The sequence below is a fragment of the Cucurbita pepo genome, chromosome LG18, assembly GCF_002806865.2.
Source record: "Cucurbita pepo subsp. pepo cultivar mu-cu-16 chromosome LG18, ASM280686v2, whole genome shotgun sequence".
Classification (NCBI taxonomy): Eukaryota; Viridiplantae; Streptophyta; class Magnoliopsida; order Cucurbitales; family Cucurbitaceae; genus Cucurbita; species Cucurbita pepo.
This window is the reverse complement of record NC_036655.1, coordinates 2,892,974-2,917,340: the sequence shown is the minus strand read 5'-3', so window position 1 is coordinate 2,917,340 and position 24,367 is coordinate 2,892,974. Positions and strand designations below refer to the sequence as shown.

The following is a 24,367-nucleotide window of genomic DNA, read 5'->3' as shown; positions in this document are numbered from 1 at the left end:
TGAATTAAACCAACCTGAATTTATTCATAATTTTATACATTTTTTTTATTAAGAAACAATTATATATACATAGTTTTATTTGATTCATTATTCTTTAACAACTCTTAAAATTAACTTTTAACTATTTAGCATACAATATTTTTAATATATATATCAAAATATATTACGTTTGAAAATAAATAAATAAATATTTAATAATATTTTTTAAATAATTTTTTAAAATTAAAAGATATTTTTGAAACGTGACTCATGTTTTTTAGTTTAAAAAGTATTATTAAAAAGTTTGGAAGTTGAGATAAAATAGCAATGTTAAAAAGTATTTTTTTTTTATTAATTTAATATAAAAATAAAAAAATAAAAAAATAAAAAAATAAAAAACTTCCCGCCAACTTCAAAATCATGACCCTTTTCCCGACACTATAAAAGGGTCTTTCCCCCTTTTCCCTCTCTCTCTCTCCCCTCCACTTTTGCGCGTTTTTTCTTCTTTCTCCTTTCCCGCCGTTCGTTCGCTCTCTCCTCTCCCACAATGTCTTCCAAGCGACGCTCCAAATCCGCCGCTCCCATCTCCCCTAAGCCCGACGCCGATGCTTCTTCCCCCAACAAGAAGCTCAAATCCGAGCTCAATGGAGATGGAACTCCCATTTCACATTCCCCCGCCAAGCTGGGTTCTCAGAGCACGAAGGTGAAGGCGGAATTGAGCGGCGACGAGGACTATGATTCGGCTAGGTTCGTGGAGCCCCGCATTCCGGATAGCGAGGCGAGAGAACGGTGGCCTCTGCGGTATCGGGGAAAGGTAGTTGAAATTCATTCCCGAAATATTGCTTTGGGGTTTTTTTTTTGTTCGGTTGTATAGCGAGAAATAGGACATTATTGCACGAGATTTTGGTAATTTTGGTGTATTTGTGTGTTAACCTCTTGATGTGGGTATTCAATGTGTGGAAGAACTTAATTCGAATACTGGAAGTCTTGTATTGCTGCTTGTTGCTGGATTTTTTTTTGGTTGTTGGTTTTCTCGAAGGACTTTAGCTGCAAGAAAATGGGGTTTTCTATTGGATGATGAAAGTCCTCGGCTAATTTAGGGAATGATCGTGGGGTTTATAATCAAGGAATACTCTCTCCATTGGTATGAGGCCTTTTGGGGAAGCTCAAAGCAAAGCCACGAGAGCTTATGCTCAAAATGGACAATATCATACCATTGTGGAGTGTCGTGTTCGTCTACTGGTTCTTGGGCGGGGTTGAATTGAGGTGACTATTTGTTTTGGAGGACATAGGAAGCTAAAGGGATGTAAAGGCTTCTCTAATGAAGTGGTTAATAATATTCAACCATCATTGGGTAAACAATAATTCAAAAATGTCTAATAGGTCAAACTTGTTAGGATCGCTCAACAACGCACACACTCGATCAAGATGAACACAAAGAATAGGAGAGAGAAAATACAAGAGGAATATTGGCTTAAAAGTTTTATTAATGACCTTAGGTATGTAGAACGAGAGAATACAAAGAATAAATAAAGTAACAGAATACAAAGAATAAAGAAAGTACATCTTGGAAGCACGGCCTAATCGATTATATATAGGGTTTCAATTTATTAAATATAACTTTCCAACTATGAGAAATATCTACCAAATATATTTCTACAAGATTTTTACTATAAATAGGCATTAGGCTCCATATCCCAACAATCTTCCACGGGTAGACTGATACTGATACAGTCAACTCCAACAATCTCCCACTTGAAAACTGATCTAGTCAACCAAGAATTTCATTCTCAATCTGTACCATACCACTTGAGGCTTTGCACAACCTCAATGTTCGAACATCAACACAAAATGTTTGCAGGATTCCTTGCACCCTCTATCTTCTCTGAACACATCTCCATCTTCTACTAACCTCCGAGTGAAATGGCATCACCTTCTGTGTTTTGTCTTTGAATGATAGACCGAGTTCCTCGCCAACTGCATGACACTTTAACTATGTACCTGAAGGATCTTCTTGCTGCTTCTTGCCCAATTCTTCTAGATAGTCTGTCATCCATATTATCTCCTTTCCAGCTTCAGCTATTGCCATGTATTTAGCCTCAGTAGATGAAAGTGCAACACATTTATGAAGCCTAGACATCCCATCATCCCTGGCTTGCTCCCACTTGGTTGTATTCTCCAACTGTAGGGCCTCATCAAAGGGCTCTCGTTCCCCTTCATCAGTCACCAACCGATAGTGTAAAGAAGGTACATACCTATCTGGTACTTTGATAGCTTTGGATGATCTTTTCAACACCTGCTCAGGTGTCACTTGCTCCGCTTTTGGTTCCTCAGCAACAGTCTCAGAGTTTCTTGAGTATCCGCTACAACATCACTAGGTGAATCTTTCAGCAACTCAACCTCAACTCCAACTTGCTTCACCTCTGGTTCCTCAGCAACAATCTTAGGAGTTTCTTGAGTATCCACTACAACATCACTAGGTGAATCTTTCAGCAACTCAATCTCAACTCCCACTTGCTTCGTTGTCCCGGTACTTTTCTTCAATTCTCTAACGGTCTTTGTGAAGCCAATTCGTTTCTGTTTGCTCATAACGCAGTTCTCACAAGGACTCATATCACCAGATTTCAAACCTTCCAAAACTCCTTCCGCAGCCGGCATCTTCATTTCTTTAACGCTCATATGTCCAAGTCTATTGTGTCATATACTTGAATTTGAAGCACTCTCAACAACAACAGCTATGTTCATACACCCTGTAGTGGTGTATAAAGTTCCAAATCTTGTGCCATGTGCTACCACCATAGCACCCTTCACAATCTTCCACGAATTCTTCCCAAACTCTGTTGCATAACCTGGGCTATCCAATTGACCAATAGAGATCAAGTTCTTCTTGAGACTAGGAATATGTCTGACATCCTTTAATGTCCACTGATTTCCTGCTGGAGTTTTTATGCAGACATCCCTTTTCTTTCAATCTTCAAATCTTTGTTGTCGGCAAGATACACCTTCTCGAAATTTTTCGACTTAAAATTTCTAAGCAACTCTTTATTTGGAGACGAATGAAAAGATGCACCTGAATCCAAAATCCAAGATTCAATCGGACTGTCCACGCTGAGGATTAGAGCATCCTCAATGTCTTCTGCTGAATATATAGAATCATCGTCATCCTCTGATTTGTGATTCTGCTTCCTCTTTGTACAATCTGCCCGGAAGTGACTTTTTTCTCCACAACTCCAACACTTTACGTTTGGTTTGTTTGGAGATTTTCCGGTTCCTTGATTTTGATCGCCCATTGTTTGGGCCCTTTGATTTACTTCTTCTCCTTCGATCAACATTGAGAGCATTGCCTGATGAATCTCCTATTTTCCGTTTGCGACTACTTTCGCTAAGAACTACATCTCGAATTTCATCGAAGTTCAGTTTATCAGATCCTCGTGAACTGCTAATCGCGGAAACAACATATCCCACGATCCGGGTAAAGATGATATCAAAATCAATGGCTTAATTTCATCTTCGAAATTAATATCCACCGAACTCAGTTGACTTGTAATCATATTGAATTCGTTTATATGACCAGTAATAGATCCACCTTCAGACATTTGTAGATTAACAGCCTCCGCATCAAATACACCTTGTTCATTGCTGATGGTTTCTCATACATATTCGATAGCACCTTCAACAAACCTGACGTTGTCTTCTCCTTGATAATATTGAACGCCACGTTTTTGGACAGCGTCAACCAGATCAACCCTAAAGCCTGACGATCCTTGAGCTTCCACTGCTCCGTGGTCATAGTATCCGGCTTCACCCCCAACAGGGGTTCGTGAGACCTTTCTGGTACAAACAATCTTCAATCTGCATCTTCCAGAAACTAAAATCGGATCCATTAAACTTTTCGATTCCAATCTTTGAAATTTCAATCTTCACAGATCGTGGTGAATTTCGCCTCGCTCTTATACCAGTTGTTAGGATCGCTCAACAACGCACACACTCGATCAAGATGAACACAAAGAACAGGAGAGAGAAAATACGAGGAATATGGACTAAAGGTTTTATTGATGATTTCAGGTATATACAACAAGAGAGAATGGAGAGAGTGAAGAAAGTACATCTTGGAAGGATGACCTAATCGAGTATATATAGGGTTTCAATTTACTAAATATAACTTTCAAAAATTTAACCACCTATGAGATATAATCCACCAAATATATATCTATCAAATCTTTACCAAACATCTACCATATATATCTTTATCAAATCTTTACGAAATATCTACCAAATATATTTATACAAGATCTTTACCGTAAATAATAGGCATCAGGCTCCATATCCCAACAAAACTTTCAACTTTGTGTTTAATAATATTCTCCAACTTATTTGACATCTTTACTTTTCTCTTAATGCTGCTGCTGCTATTGTTGCAGTTTGCTTCTTCGTTTTATATATATCTTGGCCACCACTTGTGTGTAGTTTAACTATTCTCATGGTCATGGGACAACAATATGATCTTATTGTTGGGGATTATTGAGAGGAGTAGTCCCGCATTGGCTAATTAAGAGGAAGATCATGAGTTTATTAAGTAAGAAACACTATCTCCATTGGTACGGGGCTTTTTGGGGAAACAAAAAACAAAGCCATGAGAGCTTATACTCAAAGTGAACAATACCATACCATTGTGGAGGGTCGTGGTTCATAGCACGGTGTCAGAGCCATGTCCTTGACTTAGCCATGTCATAGAATCCTCAAGTGTTAAACAAAGAAGCTGTGAGTCTCAAAAGTGTACTCAAAGGTGATTCAAGTGTTGATCAAAGGGTATACTTTGTTCGAGGGCTCCAGAGAAGGAGTCGAGCCTCGATTAAGGGGAGGTTGTTCGAAAGCTCCACAAGAGGCCAAAAGGGAGGCTATGTGATGTACTTTGTTCAAGGGGAGGATTGTTGAGGATTATTGAGAGGAGTAGTCCCACGTTGGCTAATTAAGAGGAAGATCATGAGTTTATAAGTAAAGAACACTATCTTCATTGATACGGGACCTTTTGGAAAAACCAAAAGCAAAGCCATGAGAGTTTATACTCAAAGTGGACAATATCATACCATTGTGGAGTGCCGTAGTTCCTAGCACCTATTGCATTTGTTTGCTAAGGTCTCTTAATGTTATTTTTAGTTCAAGCCTTGTTATATTAGAAAAAATACAAGTAATGTAAGTTTATATATAAACATGCATGTTGATACAACGATACTGAAATGTTTCTTGTGCCATTGATCTCCAAGCTCACCAGGCAATTACTGCTTAGGCTCTTTAGTATATCAATCTTTACTTGACGTTTTGCACCATACATTACTATGCTTGTATAAGTACGACACACTAAGATTTGGTTCTAGCTTGACTCACATCTACTTATTTTCTTTTATTTGTTCAGAAGAAGCAGCAGGTAGTTGGGGAGAAAAATTCAAGGTAACGTCTCTAGTTCATGAACTATCCAACTCTTGCTAATAACTATATGCTTGTAGAATACATACCCACATGCAAGATTTATTGTGATGTCCCACGTTGGTTGGGAAAGAGAACAAACCACCATTTATAAGGGTGTGGAAACCTTCCCCTAGCAGACACGTTTTAAAGCCTTGAGGGGAAGCCCGAAAGGGAAATCCCAAAGAGGACAATATCTGCTAGCGGTGGATTTGGGCCGTTACAAATGGTATCAGAGCCAGACACCAGACGATGTGCCAGTCTTCTCGCTGTTCCCCGAAGGGGGTAGACACGAGGCGGTGTGCTAGTAAGGACGTTGGGTCCTAAAGGGGGGTGGATTTGGGGGTGGTCCCACATCGATTGGAGGAAGGAAAGAGTGCCAGCGAGGACGCTGGGCCCTGAAGTGGGGTGGATTGTGATGTTCCACATTGGTTGGGGAGGAGAACAAACTACCATTTATAAGGGTGTGGAAACCTTCCCCTAGCAGACGCCTTTTAAAGCGAAAGGGAAAGCTCAAAGAGGACAATATCTACTAGCGGTGGATCTGGGCCGTTACATTTATTTATCTTGGTTCTAATCATTTTTATTGTAACTCAAAATTAGCTTTATGAAAAGAAATGATGCAGTACAAGAGTACTGCAGACTTTTATTGAAGAGAGCGGATTTCTTTCAATATTAATGGTTTTCTTTTTCTTGGTGCCTTTTTGTTTCTGTTATCTTATAGGGATGACGCTGAGGAGGTAATTCAGGCTCACCGTCATTACTCACAGGCTGAAGTTGACAATACCATTTACAATCTCTTTGATGATGCCCATGTTAAGGTGCGATTTACATAGTCAAGTTTAAAGTTTTAATTTCTTTTAAAATTCTGTAGGATACTGTTTTCCTTGTTTAAATTCTTGGCGTAGATTCTTATATTAATTGTACATGGAAGGTTGTGTTTAGGCTGAAGATGGGGAGGAAGATTATATATGCAGAATTGTTGAAATGTTCGAGGCTGTCGACGGGCAACTATATTTCACTGCTCAATGGTATTATAGAGCTAAAGATACTGTAAGATGAACATAATGCATTTCCATTATGTTTTACTCGAACTGTTCTTGGCCTGGTAATCAATTGACATTAGATTTTGTTTGTTGCATTTTAGGTTGTGAAAGATCATGCTCATCTCATCAATGACAAGCGTGTATTCTTTTCAGAAGTTCGGGATGATAATCCATTGGATTGTCTTGTTAAGAAGCTAAATATAGCTAGAATTCCTCTAAGTGTATAATTTTTACATTTGTACATCTGTTTGAGGGTTTTCTTACTAGGATGATGCTAAGTTTGTTTGCTTGTTTTTTGTTTCAGATGGCCATGGATAAGAAGAAAACCCGTCTTCCAGCTTGTGACTTCTACTGTGACATGTTATACTTGTTGCCATATTCCTCATTCGTTAAACTGCCTGAAAGTAAGTTTGTAAAAGAATTGATTTCTTGGAACATGTCTTTGTTAGAAATGGCTCACGATCGAAATATGTGGAAACAAATAACTACAGCAAGAACAACGTGAGGGGAGAGAGCTTTTAAATAGAGGAACCTTAACCACTTATGCTTTTCAATTATCTTTGTTGTTGTGAAAATAACATACATCTCATGGGTATTTATAGTGGACAAAGTGTAACTAGTTTCCTAAACTTTCTCCTCAAGTTAAGCAACAATTTTCCGAAACCTATTCAAGCCAATAACTTCTGAACAATTATCCTCTAGGTTAACAACTTCTTTTGCTAAGTCAAGCTTATTAACTCACATCCTCCACAATCTATAGTTCTCACATGTATCTTAACTTGTAGGTGAGAAAAGGGTTGGCAGTGAGACGTCGTCGACAATTTCCTCCGAGGGTGATACCAATGGACCATGTGAAGTGACCTCAATTGGGGATGTCACTCAAGCACAGCAGTGTTGTAAGCCTGATGTTGCACTTCTTGATTTATATTCAGGATGTGGTGCCATGTCAACTGGATTATGTTTAGGCGGCAATTTGTCTGGGGTGAACCTAGTCACAGTATGTTGCTTCACATATTTTAAACAACTGATCACAAGAAATTTATTTCATAGCTTCATTTTTTTCCTCTCTGTTTTCTTTTTTTGTTTAACAGAAATGGGCAGTTGATTTAAATCAATATGCTTGTGAAAGTCTAAAGTTCAATCACCCAGAGACAGAGGTAAACTTTATATGATTGAATTCAACTTGATATTCAACCATAATAGACCTTGTGCTTTCTTAGCTTGTTCTATATTGCAGGTTAGAAATGAAATGGCAGAAGATTTTTTATCGTTGTTAAAAGAGTGGGAAGTGCTTTGCAAATATTTTTCTTTGATAAAAAGTGAAGGGCCACAACAAAAGTACGTAGATCTTTTTGCTAATGAAGAGGAAGAGGAAGATGAAGGGGAAGATGAAAAGACTGAAGATGATGAAGAGGTGTTTGAAGTGGAAAAAATACTTGCAATATGTTACGGTGATCCTAATGGAACTAAAAAGCGTGGATTGTTTCTTAAGGTATTTGAATGCTTGAATCTTAATTAACAGTTTGCTAAATCAGTTATGTGGATATGACTGTGAACCAATATTTGATATTTTTCATCGTAATAATAGTAACGTTGTAAGATCCCACGTTGGTTGGGAGGAGAACGGAACACCCTTTTTAAGGGTGTGGAAACCTTTCTTAGGAGACACGTTTTAAAAACCTTGAGGGTAAACCCGAAAAGGAAAAGCTCAAAGAGGACAATATCTGCTAGTGGTGGACTTGGGGCGTTACAAATGGTATTAAAGCTAGACATCGGGCGATGTGCCAGCGAGGAGGCTGAGTCCCAAAGGGGGTGGACACGAGGCAATGTGCCAGCGAGGAGGCTGAGCCTCGAAATGGGTGGACACGAAGCGGTGTGCTAGCAAGGAGGTTGGGCCCCAAAGGGGGTGGATTGCGAGGGTTCCCATCAATTGGAGAATGGAACGAGTGTCAACGAGGACGTTGGACCTCGAAGGGGGTGGATTGTAAGATCCCATATTGGTTGGAGAGGAGAACAAAACACCCTTTATAAGGTTGTGGAAACCTCTCCCTAGGAGACACGTTTTAAAAATCTTGAGGGTAAACCCAAAGAGGACAATATCTACTAGCGGTGGGCTTGAGGCGTTACAAATGTTCTTAGCTATATTCTTTAACTTAGTTGAGTTGTTTAATACTTAGTCCATAGGTTATTTTTATTTAAATGTAGGTTTCCTGGAAGGGTTATGGCTCTGATGAAGACACATGGGAGCCAATTGAGGGATTGAGGTACATATTCTAGTGAAGTTGTCTTGCCTGATATCGTTGTTGTTCAAGCATTTGACTGAGTTAAACTTTACGTTCTATTTAACAGCAACTGCAAGGAAAAGTTGAAAGATTTTGTGACAAATGGTTACAAATCAAAGAGCTTACCTTTGCCTGTAAGTTTAATTATTCTACTTACTTTTTTTCTTCAATATTATTCTTATTAGAACTTTTGGGTTGGTAGGGTGATGTGGATGTTATCTGCGGAGGGCCTCCTTGCCAGGGTATTAGTGGTTTCAATCGCTTCAGGAACATAGAAAATCCACTGGAAGATGAGAAAAACAAACAGCTTGTTGTCTTCATGGACTTAGTGGAGTATCTTAGGCCTAAATATGTTTTGATGGAGAATGTAGTAGATATTGTAAGGTTTGCCAATGGATATCTGGGACGGTATGCGCTTGGTCGTTTAATATCAATGAATTATCAAGTTCGTATGGGAATGATAGCAGCAGGTGCATATGGACTTCCACAGTTTCGTAGGCGAATGTTTATGTGGGGTGCCCAACCAACAGAGGTTGGCTCATAACTACATTGGTTTTGGTATTAGGGACCTTGTGAAACTTGTAATAACATTCATTTCCCCTGTTTTCAGAAGCTTCCACAGTATCCTCTTCCAACTCATGATGTTGTAGTGAGGGGTGGAGTTCCTACTGAATTTGAGGTATGGAATTGTTATTGAGGCATTGTGGTTTAGTTTGTTGTTTGATTTGATGAGAATATATGATTATAATGCACAGATGAATGCTGTTGCTTTTGATGATGGACATAATGGCGTTGAGTTGGAAAAAAAGCTTCTTTTGGAAGATGCAATTTCTGATCTTCCTGCTGTATGTTCTTACCTTTCTTAACAGTTTGGTTTGTTTGCAGTGATTAATTTTGTTCTTAGTTTTGTTTGCATAATTATGTGCAGGTTGGAAATGACGAGCGTCGAGATGAAATGCCTTATGATAAACCTCCCCTGACTGAGTTTCAGCGTTTAATTAGATTGCCTAGGGAAGGTTAGCTACTTTGTTTCCTTCCTTTAAGTATGTATTGATATGTGTTAGATTATTGAATGCAAAGTACAATGCTCTTGTGCAACATTTGCTTTTTGATAGCGGTGTCCACAATTTGGTTTGGTAAGATTTTTTCTGAAATCAACAATTGAACAACAGTTCAAGTCCACCTCTAGTAAATATTGTACTCTCTGGATTTTCTCTCAAGGATTTTAAAACGTGTCTGTTAGGGAGAGGTTTCACACCCTTATAAAGAATGTTTCGTTCTCCTCCCCAACCGATGTGAGATCTCACAATCCACCCCCTTTCGGGGCCCAACGTTCTCGCAGGCACTCGTTGTGATGTCCCACATTCGTTGGGGAGGAGAACAAACCACCATTTATAAGGGTGTGGAAACCTTCCTCTAGCAGACGCGTTTTAAAGCCTGGAGGGGAAGCCCGAAAGGGAAAGCCCAAAGAGGACTATCTGCTAGCGGTGGAACTGGGTCGTTACAAATGGTATCAGAGCCAGACACCGGACGATGTGCCAGCCTTCTCGCTGTTCCCCGAATGGGGGTTGACACGAGGCACTACGCTGGGCCCCATAGGGTGGTGGATTTGGGGGCGGTCCCACATCGATTGGAGGAAGGAAAGAGTGCCAGGAGGACGCTGGGCCCCGAAGGGGGGTGGATTGTGATGTCCCACATTGGTTGGGGAGAAGAACAAACCACCATTTATAAGGGTGTGGAAACCTTCCCTTAGCAGACGCGTTTTAAAGCCTTGAGGGGAAGCCCGAAAGGAAAAGCCCAAAGAGGACAATATCTGCTAGCGGTGGATCTGGGTCGTTACACTCGTTCCCCTCTCCAATCGATGAGAGACTCCCAATCCACCCCCTTCGGAGCCCAGCTTCCTCGTTGGCACATCGCCCAATGTCTGGCTTTGATACCATTTGTAACAACTCAAGCCCACCGCTGGCAAATATTATCATCTTTGGGCTTTCCTTTTCGGGCTTCCTCTTAATGTTTTTAAAACGCGTCTGCTAGGAAGAGGTTTCCACACCCTTTTAAAGAATGCTCCGTTCTCCTTCTCAACCGATATGGGATCTCACAATCCACCCTCCTTCGGGGCCCAAAGCCCTCGTTAGCATTCGTTCCCTTCTCCAATTGATGTGGGACCCTCCAATCCACCCCCTTCGGGGCCCAGCGTCCTTGCTGGCACACCGCCTCGTGTCCACCCCTGTCGTGGCTCAGCTTCCTCGCTAGCACATCGCTCGGTGTCTGGCTTTGATACCATTTCATCCAAAGTAAAATAGAGCTAACGGACGTTGTCCTTGGTTATAATCTTGAATATGATTTAGTCTAAGGGTTTTCTTCTATTTTCTTTATTTGAATATGGTCTTGCCAATTGTAATATCTTTGGTGGATTATCATTTACAGAAAGGTTTGATTGTTCTACAAAGTCTAAGCCAGCAATGCACGAATTATATGATCATCGGCCACTTGAACTAAATACAGATGACTATCAACGTGTTTGTCAGATCCCAAAGAGAAAGGTTTTTTAAAATATTAATGCCTTTGATATGCTTTTTTAACTTTTAATATTCATTCACTAACCTATACTTTTTTCATAGGGGGCAAACTTCAGAGATTTACCCGGCGTTCGTGTTCGCCCTGATAATAAAGTTGAATGGGATCCTGATATTCAGAGAGTGTATTTGAAATCTGGAAAGCCTTTGGTAAGATTTTGTATCTTACACGTGTTTAACTTTAATATAAAACAACATATACAAGTTGTGTGTGAGATCCCACGTCGATTGGGGAGGAGAACGAAACATTCTTTTCTAGGGTGTGGAAACCTCTTCCTAGCTTACGTGTTTTAAAAACCTTGAGGGAAAGCCCAAATAGGACAATATCTACTAGTGGTGGGCTTCGGCTCTTACAAATGGTATTAGAGCCAAACACTAGGCGATGTGCCAGCGATGAGGCTAAGCCTCGAGGAGGTGTGTCAGCAAGGACGTTGAGCCCTGAAAAGGGGTGGATTGGAGGGTCCCACATCGATTGGAGAAGGGAATGAGTGTTAGCGAAGACGCTGGATTTTGATGGGGATGGATTGTGAGATCCCACATCGGTTGGAGAAGAGAATGAATAATTCTTTATAAGGGTGTGGAAACCTCTCCCTAGTAGACGTGTTTTAAAAACATTGAGAGGAAACTCGAAAGGGAAAATCAAAAGAGGACAATATCTACTAGTGGTGGGCTTGGACTCTTACAAATGGTATCAGAGCCAAACACTAGGCAATGTGCCAGCGAGGAGGCTAACCTCGAGGAGGTGTGTCAGCAAGGACGCTGAGCCCTGAAGGGGGTGAATTGGAGGGACCCACATCGATTGGAGAAGGGAACGAGTGTTAGCGAGGACGCTGGATTCCGATGGGGGGCGGATTGGGATTCCGATGGGGGGCGGATTGTGAGATCCCACATCGGTTGGAGAGGAGAACGAATCATTCTTTATAAGGGTGTGGAAACCTCTCCCTAGTAAACGTGTTTTAAAAACCTCGAGAGGAAACTCGAAAGGGAAAATCCAAAGAGGACAATATCTACTAGTGGTGGGCTTGGGCTCTTACAAATGGTATCAGAGTCAAACACTAGGCGATGTGCCAGCGAGGAGGCTAAGCCTCGAGGAAGTGTGTCAACAAGGACACTTAGCCCAGAAGGGGGGGTGAATTGGGGGGACCCACATCGAGTGGAGAAGGAAACGAGTGTTAGCGAGGACGCTGGATTCCGATGGGGGTAGATTGTGAGATCCCACATCGGTTGGAGAGGAGAACGAATCATTCTTTATAAGAGTGTGGAAACCTCTCCCTAGTAGACATGTTTTAAAAACCTTGAGAGGAAACTCGAAAAAGAAAATCTAAAGAGGACAATATCTGCTAGCGGTGGGCTTGTGCTATTATGTGTATTATTTGGTTTCTTTCCATTTGTAGTCAGTCCTATGTTATCTTATGTCATTGCAAACGCAGGTTCCTGATTATGCCATGACTTTTGTAAAGGGATCATCACCAAAGTAAGCAATGGCGTTTTATTAATCATCTCATAGTTATTCATTTCAATGTCATAACCCTTCACTTATATTTCCCATTTTTATGAAACGATGAAGGCCATTTGGGCGGTTATGGTGGGACGAGACAGTGCCTACAGTTGTTACTCGGGCAGAGCCTCACAACCAGGTTAACTCTACGTTTCTTCTCTTTTATTGCTTTTGCTTGGGAGAAATGATTTAATATCAAGTGTTAACCAGCCTTCAATCAACTCATTTCCTTCACGTCCATAGGCAATTTTGCATCCAGAGCAAGAAAGAGTATTGACTATTCGTGAAAATGCAAGACTTCAAGGCTTTCCAGATTATTACAAGCTCTTTGGGCCTGTAAAAGAAAGGTATGGTTTACGAACTTTGCTGTGACGTTCGCTAGTATATATTGTTTTCTTTGGGCTTTTCTTTGTAGGCTGTCTCAAGGTTTTAAAAGACGTTTGTTAGAGGTTTCCATACCCGTGTAAAGAATGCTTCGTTCTCCTCCCTAACTAATGTGGAATCTCACAATCCACCTCTCTTCGGTGTCCAGCGTCTTCACTGGCACTCACTCCCTTCTCCAATCGATGTGGGACTCCCAATGTACCTCCTTCGGGGCCCAGCGTCCTTGGTGGCATATCGCCTTGTGTCCACCCCTCTTTTGAGCTTAGCCTCCTTGCTGGCACATCGTCCGGTGTCTAGCTCTGATACTATTTGTAACGGCCCAAGCCCACCGTTAGCAAGTATCGTCTTCTTTGGACTTTCTCTTATGGGCTTCCCCTCAAGGTTTTAAAACGTGTCTGCTAGAAGTTTCCATACCCTTAAAGAATGCTTCGTTCTCCTCCCCAACCAACGTAGGTTCTCACATTTGCATTCAAAGAATTCACTCTGCTAGAAGTTTCCATACCCTTATAAAGAATGTTTCGTTCTCGACCCCAACCAATGTAGGTTCTCACATTTGCATTCAAAGAATTGACTCAATTCCACTTGTAATGGACCATTACACTGCTATCCGATATTGTCCTTTTTGAGCTTTTCCTTTCGGGCTTTCCCTCAAGGCTTTAAAACACGTCTACTAGGGGAAGGTTTCCACACCCTTATAAATGGTGGTTTGTTCTCCTTCCCAACCAATGTGGGACATCACACCACCGTTTGCAACCTTATATGTATCGCTTTACCAATTCGAGTAAAGTGATTGTTCCTTCCTTAAGAAATTTGGTTGAACTGATTGCAATAACGTTCTTGCTTTGTATTCCTTGAACATATTCATCTTTTGTTCTAGCCAGTGGAATCCCCAAAAGATATATATCCTATTTTGTATTGAAGATTAGTGATCAAAGTAGCTATTCCAAGACATCAAACATATAAATGCTGGTGATGTAACAGGTACATTCAAGTAGGAAATGCAGTAGCAGTCCCGGTTGCTCGAGCGTTAGGATATTCGTTAGGCATGGCGTTTCAAGGTCTTGCTGCAGATGAGCCTGTATTTAGTCTACCCAAAAAGCTCCCCAACATTGTCAAACAACAGTCTTTTGCATCCTCCGAGGAAGTTGCTTGAAGAGGTAATTCTATATATAAAAGTATGTTGTATGTTCATGCTTAACTTATTGGATTATTCACATTATCTCATTAATGTATTGTGGAAATGTGCAATTAAGATATAACCTTCATATTTATATCATAATCAATTCCATGGCAGTGACATTTGCTGCACTAATCTGTCATATTCAGTGCATATCTTGTTGTATCTTTGAATGAGGTGATGAATTGGGCTTTTTGATTTTAATAATATATGTTCATTCATCTCATTAAATCTTCACACAGATTTTTTATTTTTGTAATAGGAATTAATTTGTTACAAAGTTTGAATGTATGGAGTAGATTATTACGTATTAAAGTTTATGGACTAAATTGTTAAATGATCAATTTGGAGATCATTTCGATTCCATTAGTAACAAGGATTTAGAATATCACACATTTCTCGATCAAAGAGATTCAACAGCTAAAAGAAAGATTTATTCTTTGGGATCTTTCCTTTCTTTAAACAGAACGAACAGAGATAGAATTAGATCGATTTCTTAAATGTTTTTTTTGGATATTGCCCAATGTCCTAGCTATTCACTGAACGTGAAAAGTAGATGAATAACGAAATCGAAGAATTTTTCGAGAATCCTACAAAATCGTAAGAGAAAATTTGGAGGGAAGAAAATAGTAAATCTTCATTTGGATAAGATAGAATGACCAATTTGGGCCCACAGACCATTCTTCAAATGTTCAATTTGTCTAGATGTGACCTAGCAAAAAATCTTTTATTTTATTTTTCTTCCCCAAAATAAAATAAATGAATAATGTCATGGAATTATCCAAAAAAAAAAAAATATATTTCTGGCTCAAAACATAGATAATTATTAGGCATTTGAATTTTCATCCTTACATATTAAATAATATAATAAATAATGATTTAGATTCGAGTCTAAACGACCCCTACCTTCTAATTTAGCCGGAACATAGTTGTTAAAAATATTGTAACAATTCTTTCTTGTTTATGCAAACCCATAAATTGATACTAGACACTGTCTTTATCAATAATTATAATTCAATCGACATAAAATATGTAACTACGATCTAAATTAGGGAAACAAAAACAGATATATCAGGGAGAGATTAAACAATTACAAATTTATAAAATTAGAAAAAAAAAATAACCCAAATAAAAACAAAAGTCAGCAGCTAAACGACGGCGTTTTAGAGGTAAAGAGCACAACAGTCCCTTCGTCTGTCTCGCTTTGGCTTTCGTTCCCAGTTCACAGCCACTGCGTGGATTAGAGTCATCTCCTCCTCAGTCTCTGCAACTCAATAAGAATGCTTCTCTCTCTTGTTCACACCACTTTCACTTCGCCTTACCAATCCATCACCTTCCCCTTCGACTTCCAAAATCTCCATTCCATCAATCTTCACCCCACAACCCGTTCCTCTGGTTTTGGAAGCCAAGCCAAAAATGCCCTCAAAACCCTCCTCTATTTCCACAAAAGAAGATCCAGCAGCTTCAATTCGGCCACCACTGCTCGCGCTTCTCTCATCGAGGCTCCTATTTTGTGGGCTGGTAGACTTTGCATCTTCTATGCCCTTCTAAAAGTTGGTTTAGCTGGATCTCAATCTAACCCTCTTGTCTCTGGTTCGTCTTCTTTCTCTGGGTTTCATGTTTTTTTCTGGTTATTTTCACCTTCTCTGATTGTGGGTTCTGGTTTTTATTGGGAAATTTTGTTCGTGTTTGTGTTTTTTTTTAATCCCTTTCCAGATTTGGAGTTATCCGATGGTGGTAGTGCTGATGGGGAAAACAGCAGTGATTTGGGGTTTTCTAAGTGGTTGGAGGGTGTAAGAGGAAAGCCAGGTTTGTAGTGCTCTTAACTTGCTAGATTTGTGGGTAATGCAGTAGGATTTTATCATCTCTGTCTGTTTGAGTTGATTTAGAAATTTGATGAACATGCCAAGCTGAGCAAAATCTGTCATGTCATTATCATCAACCGAAGAACATTGATCAACATTGCCATTGTTCTACAAGTTATATGGCTGAGACTCCGATGATCATTAGATATCTACTTGACATTGAACTTGTAGAAAAGTGGCAGGCAGCTAGATCAAATGAATCTGTTGTTTGATAGGGCACAGAAGGTTAAATGGAAACATTTTAGAAGCTAAGTATATAAGTAAAACTGTAACCGCACAAGCCCACCGCTAACATATATTGTCTCTTTGGGCTTTTCCTTTCGAGAGGGCTTCCTCTCAAGGTTTTTAAAACGCGTCTGCTAGGAAGAGGTTTCCACACCCTTATAAAGAATGCTTCGTTCTCCTCCCCAACCGATGTGGGATCTCACAAAAATATTACTGGAAGTGATACTTTGGGGTTCTCTTAAGACGAGCCTTTCGTCTCTTGAATCTCGAATGCTGGGCTGGAAGCTATGCTTTGCAACTCTATCTGATGGGATCTCTTGTGTAGAGTTTCCATTGGCTGTAAACTAAAGGACTTTTTATCTTGAATGGTTTGCTCCTGGATTCTCTTGTTATAAACCAAAGGGTCATATAATAAGAAGGCTTTGTTTAAGCCATTGGATATCATATGGCTGAGAAAGTGGTATTAGGCTGCTAATTTGCTGTTATTCATGGATTCTGTTCTTTGCACCTTATGGAAACTCTGTTGAACTGAATAACATTAGCTAGATTAGAGTTTTGTATCTGAAACAAAAGCTGTGGTCTAAGGAGTTTGTTTGTTCTTGATCTTCAGACAGATTTAAGACCATGTTGGTGTTTTCTTTCTTGTTTTCATTGACAGTGGATGAAGCAGTTGATAAAAGGAAACTAGTGAGCAAATGGCATCCTACCACAAAGGGTACCCTAAGAAGGAATTATCGGGTGCCTTCGAAATCCGAAGGACGACGCCTTCTTAAAGCCATTGCATCCCTCCTTTCCGATGATGATCACTTCATTGATGCCACTTCTCACAAGGTTCTAAGTCAAATCACAATCCTAGAATTCATTCCTTCACTCTTCATACACGCAAACTGTTTATTTTTCGTTCGACTTCACGAATCTTAAAGTTGTCACGATGTAGAGGGATGTTGTTATGTTGTTCTAAACAGTGGTTTGTCATTTGTAGGGTTGTCAAATAAGGAGGGAAAGTGCTCATGGGGAGAGTGTTTGCTGCAACAATGTGAGAGCTCTGTTTGATGAGCTTCCAACCCCACATCTTATTGTGGAAATAACTCCATTTCCAGCTGGGCCACTCAATGAAAATGATTACACCAAGGCTGAGAAACTAGAGAGAGTGCTTAGATCTGGGCCCTCTGTTTGAGATATTTCTTACTCTCTTTGTATTTTGTATCTCAACTTTCCTGTACAGTGTTGAAAGTTCAAACTAATTGATATTGAATCTCGACAGAGATGTCTCGTTGTGGAACATTTCATAGAGATTATATAATGGGATTGCCTTTTGACTAAACTGATGGCCATAAAAGATATTATATCTGGTCGATGATCGATATCTACTCATTTCCTTGAGGGTGAAAGTTCAAATCTCCTAACGAAAGCTCTCGAAACGATTTCTAACAAAGTTTCTAGCAGTGTAGCAGTTGCTTAAACTTCTGGGAACACAATGCTAGAAAGTAAAACAATATTCAAAATTACTTACCTAGACCTTGTATTCTTTTACTGATACAAAATATCAAATAGCGTCTGCAAAAGGAAATCAGAATCAGAAAGTTAATATAATGCAAATGTAGATATTATATAAATAAAACTTACAATCATATTAACCCAAAAGCTATCATAAACACAAGAAATTGTTCAACTCGGTCATTATCTTTGCAAGTCAATAATTACAAGCAAGGTCAAAAAATAGGTACATAATGCATTGTATTAACCAGTTAAATAACTTTTCCTCAAAGAATCCCCTAAATAATCATTCAAACTCTTCGCACTACAACATCAATGATAAAAATCTGTACCCTGATTACAAGTTCAGAGATATTAACAACCGAACGACCGTTAATTCAAGCAAGCAATCAAGCAATCAAGACCTCTTCCTTGAAGCTGATAAACTCACCCAACAATTCAGTCTCAACCGCATAAGATATAGAATTACTTTATCCAGTAGTCCATCATCGGGTTATGCACACTGGGTCATCACTGCATGAATTATAGTGTAATACAACCATAGCAAAAGGTAACTGGAATTGCTTCAAAACCCAATTTCTTTCATTAGTGTCTCAAAATAGCACCGTGCAGTGTACACTCTAAGGCACTAGTTCTAACCATTTTTTTAGTCCAAAATAATCAATTGGGTTTACGAAGCTCCGAACGCTCCCATACCATAGCTGAAGTGTCTTTGCCGCAAGAACTAATCATGTGAAAGGGTAGAAATTCGAAAAGAGAAGACTGCCAAGGAGGATATAAGCAACAGAGTATGCCCAGATAATATATCCCCATCTCTTAAAGCGACCAGGGTTAACCATAACGTATGAGGCAAACCAATACAGAGGAGGGCTTGCAGAGAGAAATCGTGTTGCAACCTGTCAAGTTCCAAACTGTGAGATACTTGGTTTAAAAAGACAAGATGCAAAAGGCAAGGCTTGAATTAATTGATTTTATACCGTACATATTTCACATTCTGGTTTGTATACCGTACACACTATTTTAAAAGGCAAGGCTTGAAACGAGATGCAAAATTTTAACATCAACACCTGTACCAAATTTGATTCCTATAATGCTTCTGTTCCTTATAGAAGAGACTTATGTCTAATGTTCCGAAGAAGCCTAGAGTAGAAAAATGATGTAAAAACAGTCTATTCTTAACAATATAAAGTCGAATAAAGTACGCAATATTAATAAAACATGAGTTACAGTCGTTTAGCATATATGACCTTGAGAAATGTTGTAACTTTGTAAGAACGAAAGATAAATTTAAAAAAATGCTTCATAGGACAAAGGGTTCCTAATTCAAAATCATTTGGCAGCTGTTTCAACATCTGCTATATATATATATATATATAAAGAGAAACTAGATTTATAATACAAACGATAATGCTATGCAGACAAATAAAATAATGAGAAGTTGTACATGAAATAACAAAAAGCAAGCAAATGATATTCTTCAGCACGCACTATGTTTATATATTTTGAAAAAAAGTGCATATTCTGGAGAGGAGCCAAACCTGCACATGCATGACGAAAATTGCTGTGGCAGCCATAAATCCCATATGTAGGATAAATGGAATTACAAAAGCAGAAGAGTATCCTGACCCATTGAATGTTTTATCCTCTACTGGAAGCTTGGCAGGATCCTGTCCAATAATCTGCTTTTTTCGTCTAAGATTCTGATTTCCTACAAAATAATAGCTTAAGGTGAATAAACGATAGCAACAAAACACAGAATGATAGGAAAAGTCGAGAAAAATTACTCCAATTCAAAACTTCTACCTGCTAGAACAATACAAAAAATTGTAGCATTACCATTACGTAATAAGCAATACCTTGTAACCCAGAGGAAGATGCCACCATATGACGAGGCATGCTCGGCCTTGGAACACGTTCTGGAAAGTAAAGCATGGCCGCAGAATTTCTATCCTCAGCAGTAGCTTGGAAGCCCACCGAGAGCAAAAGCTTCGGCCTTGACTTTCCATAGTGGACAATTGAGAAAAACGCTAAAGACAAAATTGGGGATGCAAGTAGAAAGTTCGGTAGCTGTTCGAATCGGAAATATCTTAAGAAACCAACTCCCCTGCCATCCCAAAAGATGAATGTAAGATGTTCAAAAAAAACATACAGCAATGTCAAATAGAATACAAATAATGCAATTTCTATCAAAAAGTCCATAATGAATTTCTGAAACAAAGTAAATATTTCTACAATATTGTCTTCTCACAATGGTTTGTAAAGAATACTGAAAACCAAATATTATTTCCCAATCATATATCAATTAATTTCACCATATTTTTTCGTGCGCCTGCATCTTAGAAAACTACTAGTTCCTTACATTAAAAAGAACCGAGCTTTCATTGAGAGACAATGAAAGAATATGAGGGCATGCAAAAATAAAGCCCACAAAAGGAGGCAAACTAAAACAAGGGCATCCACCAAAGTAAAACTACCTGTCTTTTTAAGTATTGTTAATGAATAGGATGAAACCTATGGTAATATCTAATGTTGTTACTCTCACCTCGAAGCTCACAAAAGATAGGTTAAATGGTACAAATTACTACGATTGGGGTCCTTGTCCAATAGTCCAAAACTGGATTTTGATACTTTGTTAATTTTGTTGACGATCATTCTCGTCTAACGTGGTTATATTTAATGAAAATCATTATGAGTTACTCACTTCTATGCCATTCATACTGAAATCCAAACTCAGTTTAGAAAGAACATACAGTCTCTTACCTATGGTCTATCAGAGGAGGCACTAAATAAATTAGGCACTTCAATGTCTACAAGCTACAAAATACTGATATAAAGTTGGCATTATGGGCAAGTTAAAAAGACAATACCAGTAATGACTTTGAACAAAATTGTATAGCAGCGGCACCCTAGCTTTACACCATGGCCTCATTTCATCTGGTAAACGTCCACTGCAAATATTGTAATACCCATATGCTTGAAACACAACGAATGGAGCAAATATACAGACACAGTTTAAGGCTCCAGTAATAAGAACCTGCAATGCTCGCTGGAAGAAAATAAGAAACTATTAATTAAGAATGCTATATTGCTGAGAATGGACAGAAGTTAGAACCTGACATTATCATCTTCCTTTTGTTTATCATTGTTAAACAATAGAGGATTATGTTCTTACGTTTCTTGCCTAAGATGAAGTCTTTATCCTCTCATTGTCTCTGGTACTCTTCTTCCGATAAATGTAAAATTTTGACTATCTAAAAAAACCTTTTCTGATAAGGAAACCACTTTGATTAAGAAGGATCTAAGAACAAAAGAAATTGGGCCATACGAAAAACAAAAACACAAAGACTTCCATATACTTATAGAAGGGATCTCCCGTCGTTAACATAATCAAAGAACAAAGAAAATTACTAAATAGTAGTCGCAAAATGTCACAAAGAGGTATTGAAATGGGCCAAACTTTAAACCTCTACCTAAGACCCCTCTATACCAATCAAAACTCTTCTATTTCTCTCTGACCAAATATACAACAAAATACCCAAGAGTCCATCTTGCTAAAGAAATCTCCCTAGTAAAAAGAAGGGAAAGACCTGCCCCATCAGAAATTGGAGGGTTATAAAAGAGTGGATGACGTCTCCTCAAAATTGCCTAAGAGCTTACATAAAAGTACTCCAATTTTTGCCAATATCCAAGAGAATAATTACTTAAGGCACTAAAAGCAACACTATAGTCCACGAGTCAATTCTCTCTTGTACAAAAGCACAAAGAAATCTAAATCGCGGAAGGAAAACTGAAGAAAGAATTTGTCCAACAAATTGAAGACAGAGTAACAGAAACGCATTGTCTCCTGTACCAAGATGACTTACAAAGACAGATACTATAAAATCTATTATCTACCAATAAGCAACCCTGCAAGGGATACTTACACGAAAACATTTCTTCAGCAAAAGAGCATCACAAGCCCAATGCATAGAAAGAAAACAGATATAACCAGCATTCAGCACTCCATTAGACCTAGCACAGCTAGAAAGAGCGAGCCAAAGAGCAGAAACACAATTTCTGCCACTCATCAAGTGATATAATCCTCCCAATGAAAATAGCGAGTATAAACTCTCAGTATATCTGCAATTGCAAGTATAAACATAATCATCTAAACTTTTTAACCACAAATTGATATGGGAAAGAAAAAATTACTTACAACGATGAATAAAATATAGAAGCAGGATTGAAGCAAAATAGAATTGAAGCCCGCATTGCTGCTTCCGCATCCTTCAAAATAATATGTGAAAGCCTGTTAAAGCGACCAGGTAGAAGATGTCAGTGTTTTTACATAGAACAGAGCAAGAAAGTACAAATGCAGATGAATAGCTATTTACCCCATAAGTCACTGAGTAAACATCCATTCGAAAAATCAGAGTATTAACCTAAGTATTACTGGCTAAGACTTGTAATCTCAACAAACCCACCTGAAAAGATAACGAGCAGCAAGCACAAAAGCAATGTTATTGATTAGATATCCAGATAGTCCCAACACAGCTCTATGCCCAATTACCGGAACCAAAGGCAACAATACTGTAGCAAAATTAGCACCGCATTAACCACAAAAAACAAAAAATCAAATAACGCTCGAAGCACATCAGCAGTTGCTCATAAACTACTCCAAGCAAACTGTAAGAATCTATCATTCTACATCACAACAAAATAACCAAATAGACAACGGAGTTCCAACAAGCACCAGCAAATCCACCAATCCAGTGAAGAAAACAACAGATCGAGAAAAATTAGCAAACCTGTGCGAGACAGGAAGGAAATGCATAAAGGAAGAAGAGGCAAGAAAGCGTAGGACTTCTCATATTCATAACCGCACTCAGCGATTCGGACGAAGTGAACGCCATCCCAAACAATGCTGCTCTCAATAGCGGATCCAATTCGAGGAAAAAGAACTGGTTGTCCGGCAAGAGGCGAAGAAGACGAGTCGATTAAGCACGCAGGATTAAGAGATGCTGAAGTGTCGTAAGGGCTGACGAGAGAGCGCCAGAAGACGATTAAGAAGAGTAGAAGAATACGTGAGGCTATAGCGGAAGCAATAACGATGCGTTCATAGTCGGAATTTGCAGCAAGCTTGTTGATCGCCATTGATTACGAAGCTCCGACGTTCATGTAACCTGAGCTCCGGTGGACAACATGGACGGCCTTTCCAGAAAATGAAGCGGGTAATGGGTGCCGGGTTCAGGGCCCATTTCAAAACAGAAATTTATATATATATATATTAAAGGTTAAATTGACAAAAATGCCCCCAAACTTTCCATTTTATATATCAATTTATTAAAGGTGAATTTAAGCGTAATTTAACTTAATTTGTAATAGGTTAAATCTAAACTTACCATAGTGAAACTTAATTAGGTAACTTTTTTGGACTAACCTAAAATGTAACGGCCCAAGCACACCGCTAGCCGATGTTGTCCCTTTTCTTTTTAAGCTTTCCCTCGAGGTTTTAAAAATGTGTATGCTGCAAAGAGGTTTCCACACATTTACAAGAAATATTTTGTTCTCCTCTCTAACGGATGTAGGATCCCACAATCCACCCCCTTTCACAGCTCATCGTCCTTGTTGGCACACCGTCTAGTGTTCACTCCCCTTTGGGGCTCAGTGTGCTCGCTGCACACAGCCCGATATCTGACTCTGATACCATTTGTATCAACTCAAGCCCACCGCTAACAAATATTGTCCTCTTTCGGTCGCGTATGCTACACAGAGGTTTCCACACATTTACAAGGAATATTTTGTTCCCCTCTCTAACCGATGTGGGATCTCACGATCCACCCCCTTTCGAGGCTCAGCATCCTCGTTGGCACACCGTCCGGTGTTCACTCCCCTTCGGGGCTCAGTGTCCTCGCTGCACACAGCCCGATATCTGACTCTGATACCATTTGTATCAGCTCAACCCCACCGCTAGCAAATATCGTCCTCTTTTGGTTGCGTATGCTACACAGAGATTTCCACACATTTACAAGGAATATTTTGTTCCCCTCTCTAACCGATGTGGGATCTCACGATCCACCCCCTTTCGAGGCTCAGCATCCTCGTTGGCACACCGTCCGGTGTTCACTCCCCTTCGGGGCTCAGTGTCCTCGCTGCACACAGCCCGATATCTGACTCTGATACCATTTGTATCAGCTCAACCCCACCGCTAGCAAATATCGTCCTCTTTTGGTTGCGTATGCTACACAGAGATTTCCACACATTTACAAGGAATATTTTGTTCCCCTCTCTAACCGATGTAGGATCTCACAATCCACCCCCTTTCGAGACCCAGTGTCCTCGTTGGCACACTACCCGGTGTTCACTCCCCTTCGGGGCTCAGTGTCCTCGCTGCAC

General features: G+C 39.4%; 3 protein-coding genes across 6 annotated transcripts; 2 read left to right on the top strand and 1 right to left on the bottom strand.

The window, feature by feature from the left end:
* The first annotated feature begins 463 nt into the window (after positions 1-463).
* LOC111780458 (DNA (cytosine-5)-methyltransferase CMT3-like) lies at positions 464-14,547 on the top strand. 2 transcript variants are annotated; one of them, XM_023660879.1, is made up of 21 exons: positions 464-793; positions 5,393-5,427; positions 6,167-6,263; positions 6,388-6,495; positions 6,590-6,709; positions 6,793-6,892; positions 7,274-7,485; positions 7,580-7,645; positions 7,726-7,980; positions 8,694-8,752; positions 8,838-8,904; positions 8,973-9,302; positions 9,381-9,449; positions 9,526-9,615; positions 9,699-9,786; positions 11,198-11,313; positions 11,392-11,496; positions 12,777-12,820; positions 12,914-12,983; positions 13,088-13,191; positions 14,210-14,547. In XM_023660879.1, exons 1-21 carry the CDS (start codon positions 527-529, stop codon positions 14,379-14,381), a joined length of 2,574 nt encoding a protein of 857 aa, XP_023516647.1. In that variant the 5' UTR covers positions 464-526; the 3' UTR covers positions 14,382-14,547. The 2 variants fall into 2 exon arrangements, with proteins under 2 accessions (XP_023516647.1, XP_023516648.1); XM_023660880.1 differs by lacking the exons at positions 464-793; positions 5,393-5,427 and having other exon boundaries at positions 6,176-6,263; positions 6,377-6,495.
* Positions 14,548-15,532: 985 nt separating this feature from the next.
* LOC111780110 lies at positions 15,533-17,819 on the top strand. Its single transcript, XM_023660402.1, has 4 exons — positions 15,533-15,998; positions 16,122-16,214; positions 17,154-17,326; positions 17,478-17,819. Exons 1-4 carry the CDS (start codon positions 15,686-15,688, stop codon positions 17,670-17,672), a joined length of 774 nt encoding a protein of 257 aa, XP_023516170.1. The 5' UTR covers positions 15,533-15,685; the 3' UTR covers positions 17,673-17,819.
* A 129-nt stretch (positions 17,820-17,948) lies between these two features.
* LOC111780109 (GPI mannosyltransferase 2) lies at positions 17,949-23,211 on the bottom strand. 3 transcript variants are annotated; one of them, XR_002812796.1, is made up of 9 exons: positions 22,780-23,211; positions 22,456-22,561; positions 22,188-22,280; positions 21,916-22,111; positions 20,860-21,038; positions 19,849-20,096; positions 19,531-19,700; positions 18,423-18,888; positions 17,949-18,052 (listed from the first exon to the last, which is right to left on the bottom strand). XR_002812796.1 is itself a non-coding variant. In XM_023660399.1 (8 exons), the coding sequence occupies exons 1-8, from the start codon at positions 23,123-23,125 to the stop codon at positions 18,721-18,723; spliced, it is 1,506 nt and encodes a 501-aa protein (XP_023516167.1). In that variant the 5' UTR covers positions 23,126-23,211; the 3' UTR covers positions 18,149-18,720. The 3 variants fall into 3 exon arrangements, 2 of the variants coding, with proteins under 2 accessions (XP_023516167.1, XP_023516169.1); XM_023660399.1 differs by lacking the exon at positions 17,949-18,052 and having other exon boundaries at positions 18,149-18,888; XM_023660401.1 differs by lacking the exons at positions 17,949-18,052; positions 21,916-22,111 and having other exon boundaries at positions 18,149-18,888; positions 20,860-20,940; positions 21,027-21,038.
* Positions 23,212-24,367: the final 1,156 nt, after the last annotated feature.

Excerpts from the sequence above, each read along its gene's own strand:
- LOC111780458 (XM_023660879.1), top strand. The coding sequence starts at position 527 with ATGTCTTCCAAGCGACGCTCCAAATCCGCCGCTCCCATCTCCCCTAAG. Across the intron at positions 8,753-8,837 it reads GAGCCAATTGAGGGATTGAG|CAACTGCAAGGAAAAGTTGA; the intron begins GTACATATTCTA and ends TCTATTTAACAG. Across the intron at positions 8,905-8,972 it reads CAAAGAGCTTACCTTTGCCT|GGTGATGTGGATGTTATCTG; the intron begins GTAAGTTTAATT and ends TTGGGTTGGTAG.
- LOC111780110 (XM_023660402.1), top strand. The coding sequence starts at position 15,686 with ATGCTTCTCTCTCTTGTTCACACCACTTTCACTTCGCCTTACCAATCC. Across the intron at positions 15,999-16,121 it reads ATCTAACCCTCTTGTCTCTG|ATTTGGAGTTATCCGATGGT; the intron begins GTTCGTCTTCTT and ends ATCCCTTTCCAG. Across the intron at positions 17,327-17,477 it reads TTGATGCCACTTCTCACAAG|GGTTGTCAAATAAGGAGGGA; the intron begins GTTCTAAGTCAA and ends TGTCATTTGTAG.
- LOC111780109 (XM_023660399.1), bottom strand. The coding sequence starts at position 23,125 with ATGGCGATCAACAAGCTTGCTGCAAATTCCGACTATGAACGCATCGTT. Across the intron at positions 21,039-21,915 it reads TGCTGAAGAAATGTTTTCGT|CGAGCATTGCAGGTTCTTAT; the intron begins GTAAGTATCCCT and ends ATTTTCTTCCAG. Across the intron at positions 20,097-20,859 it reads TTTGTTCAAAGTCATTACTG|GGGAGTTGGTTTCTTAAGAT; the intron begins GTATTGTCTTTT and ends TTGGGATGGCAG.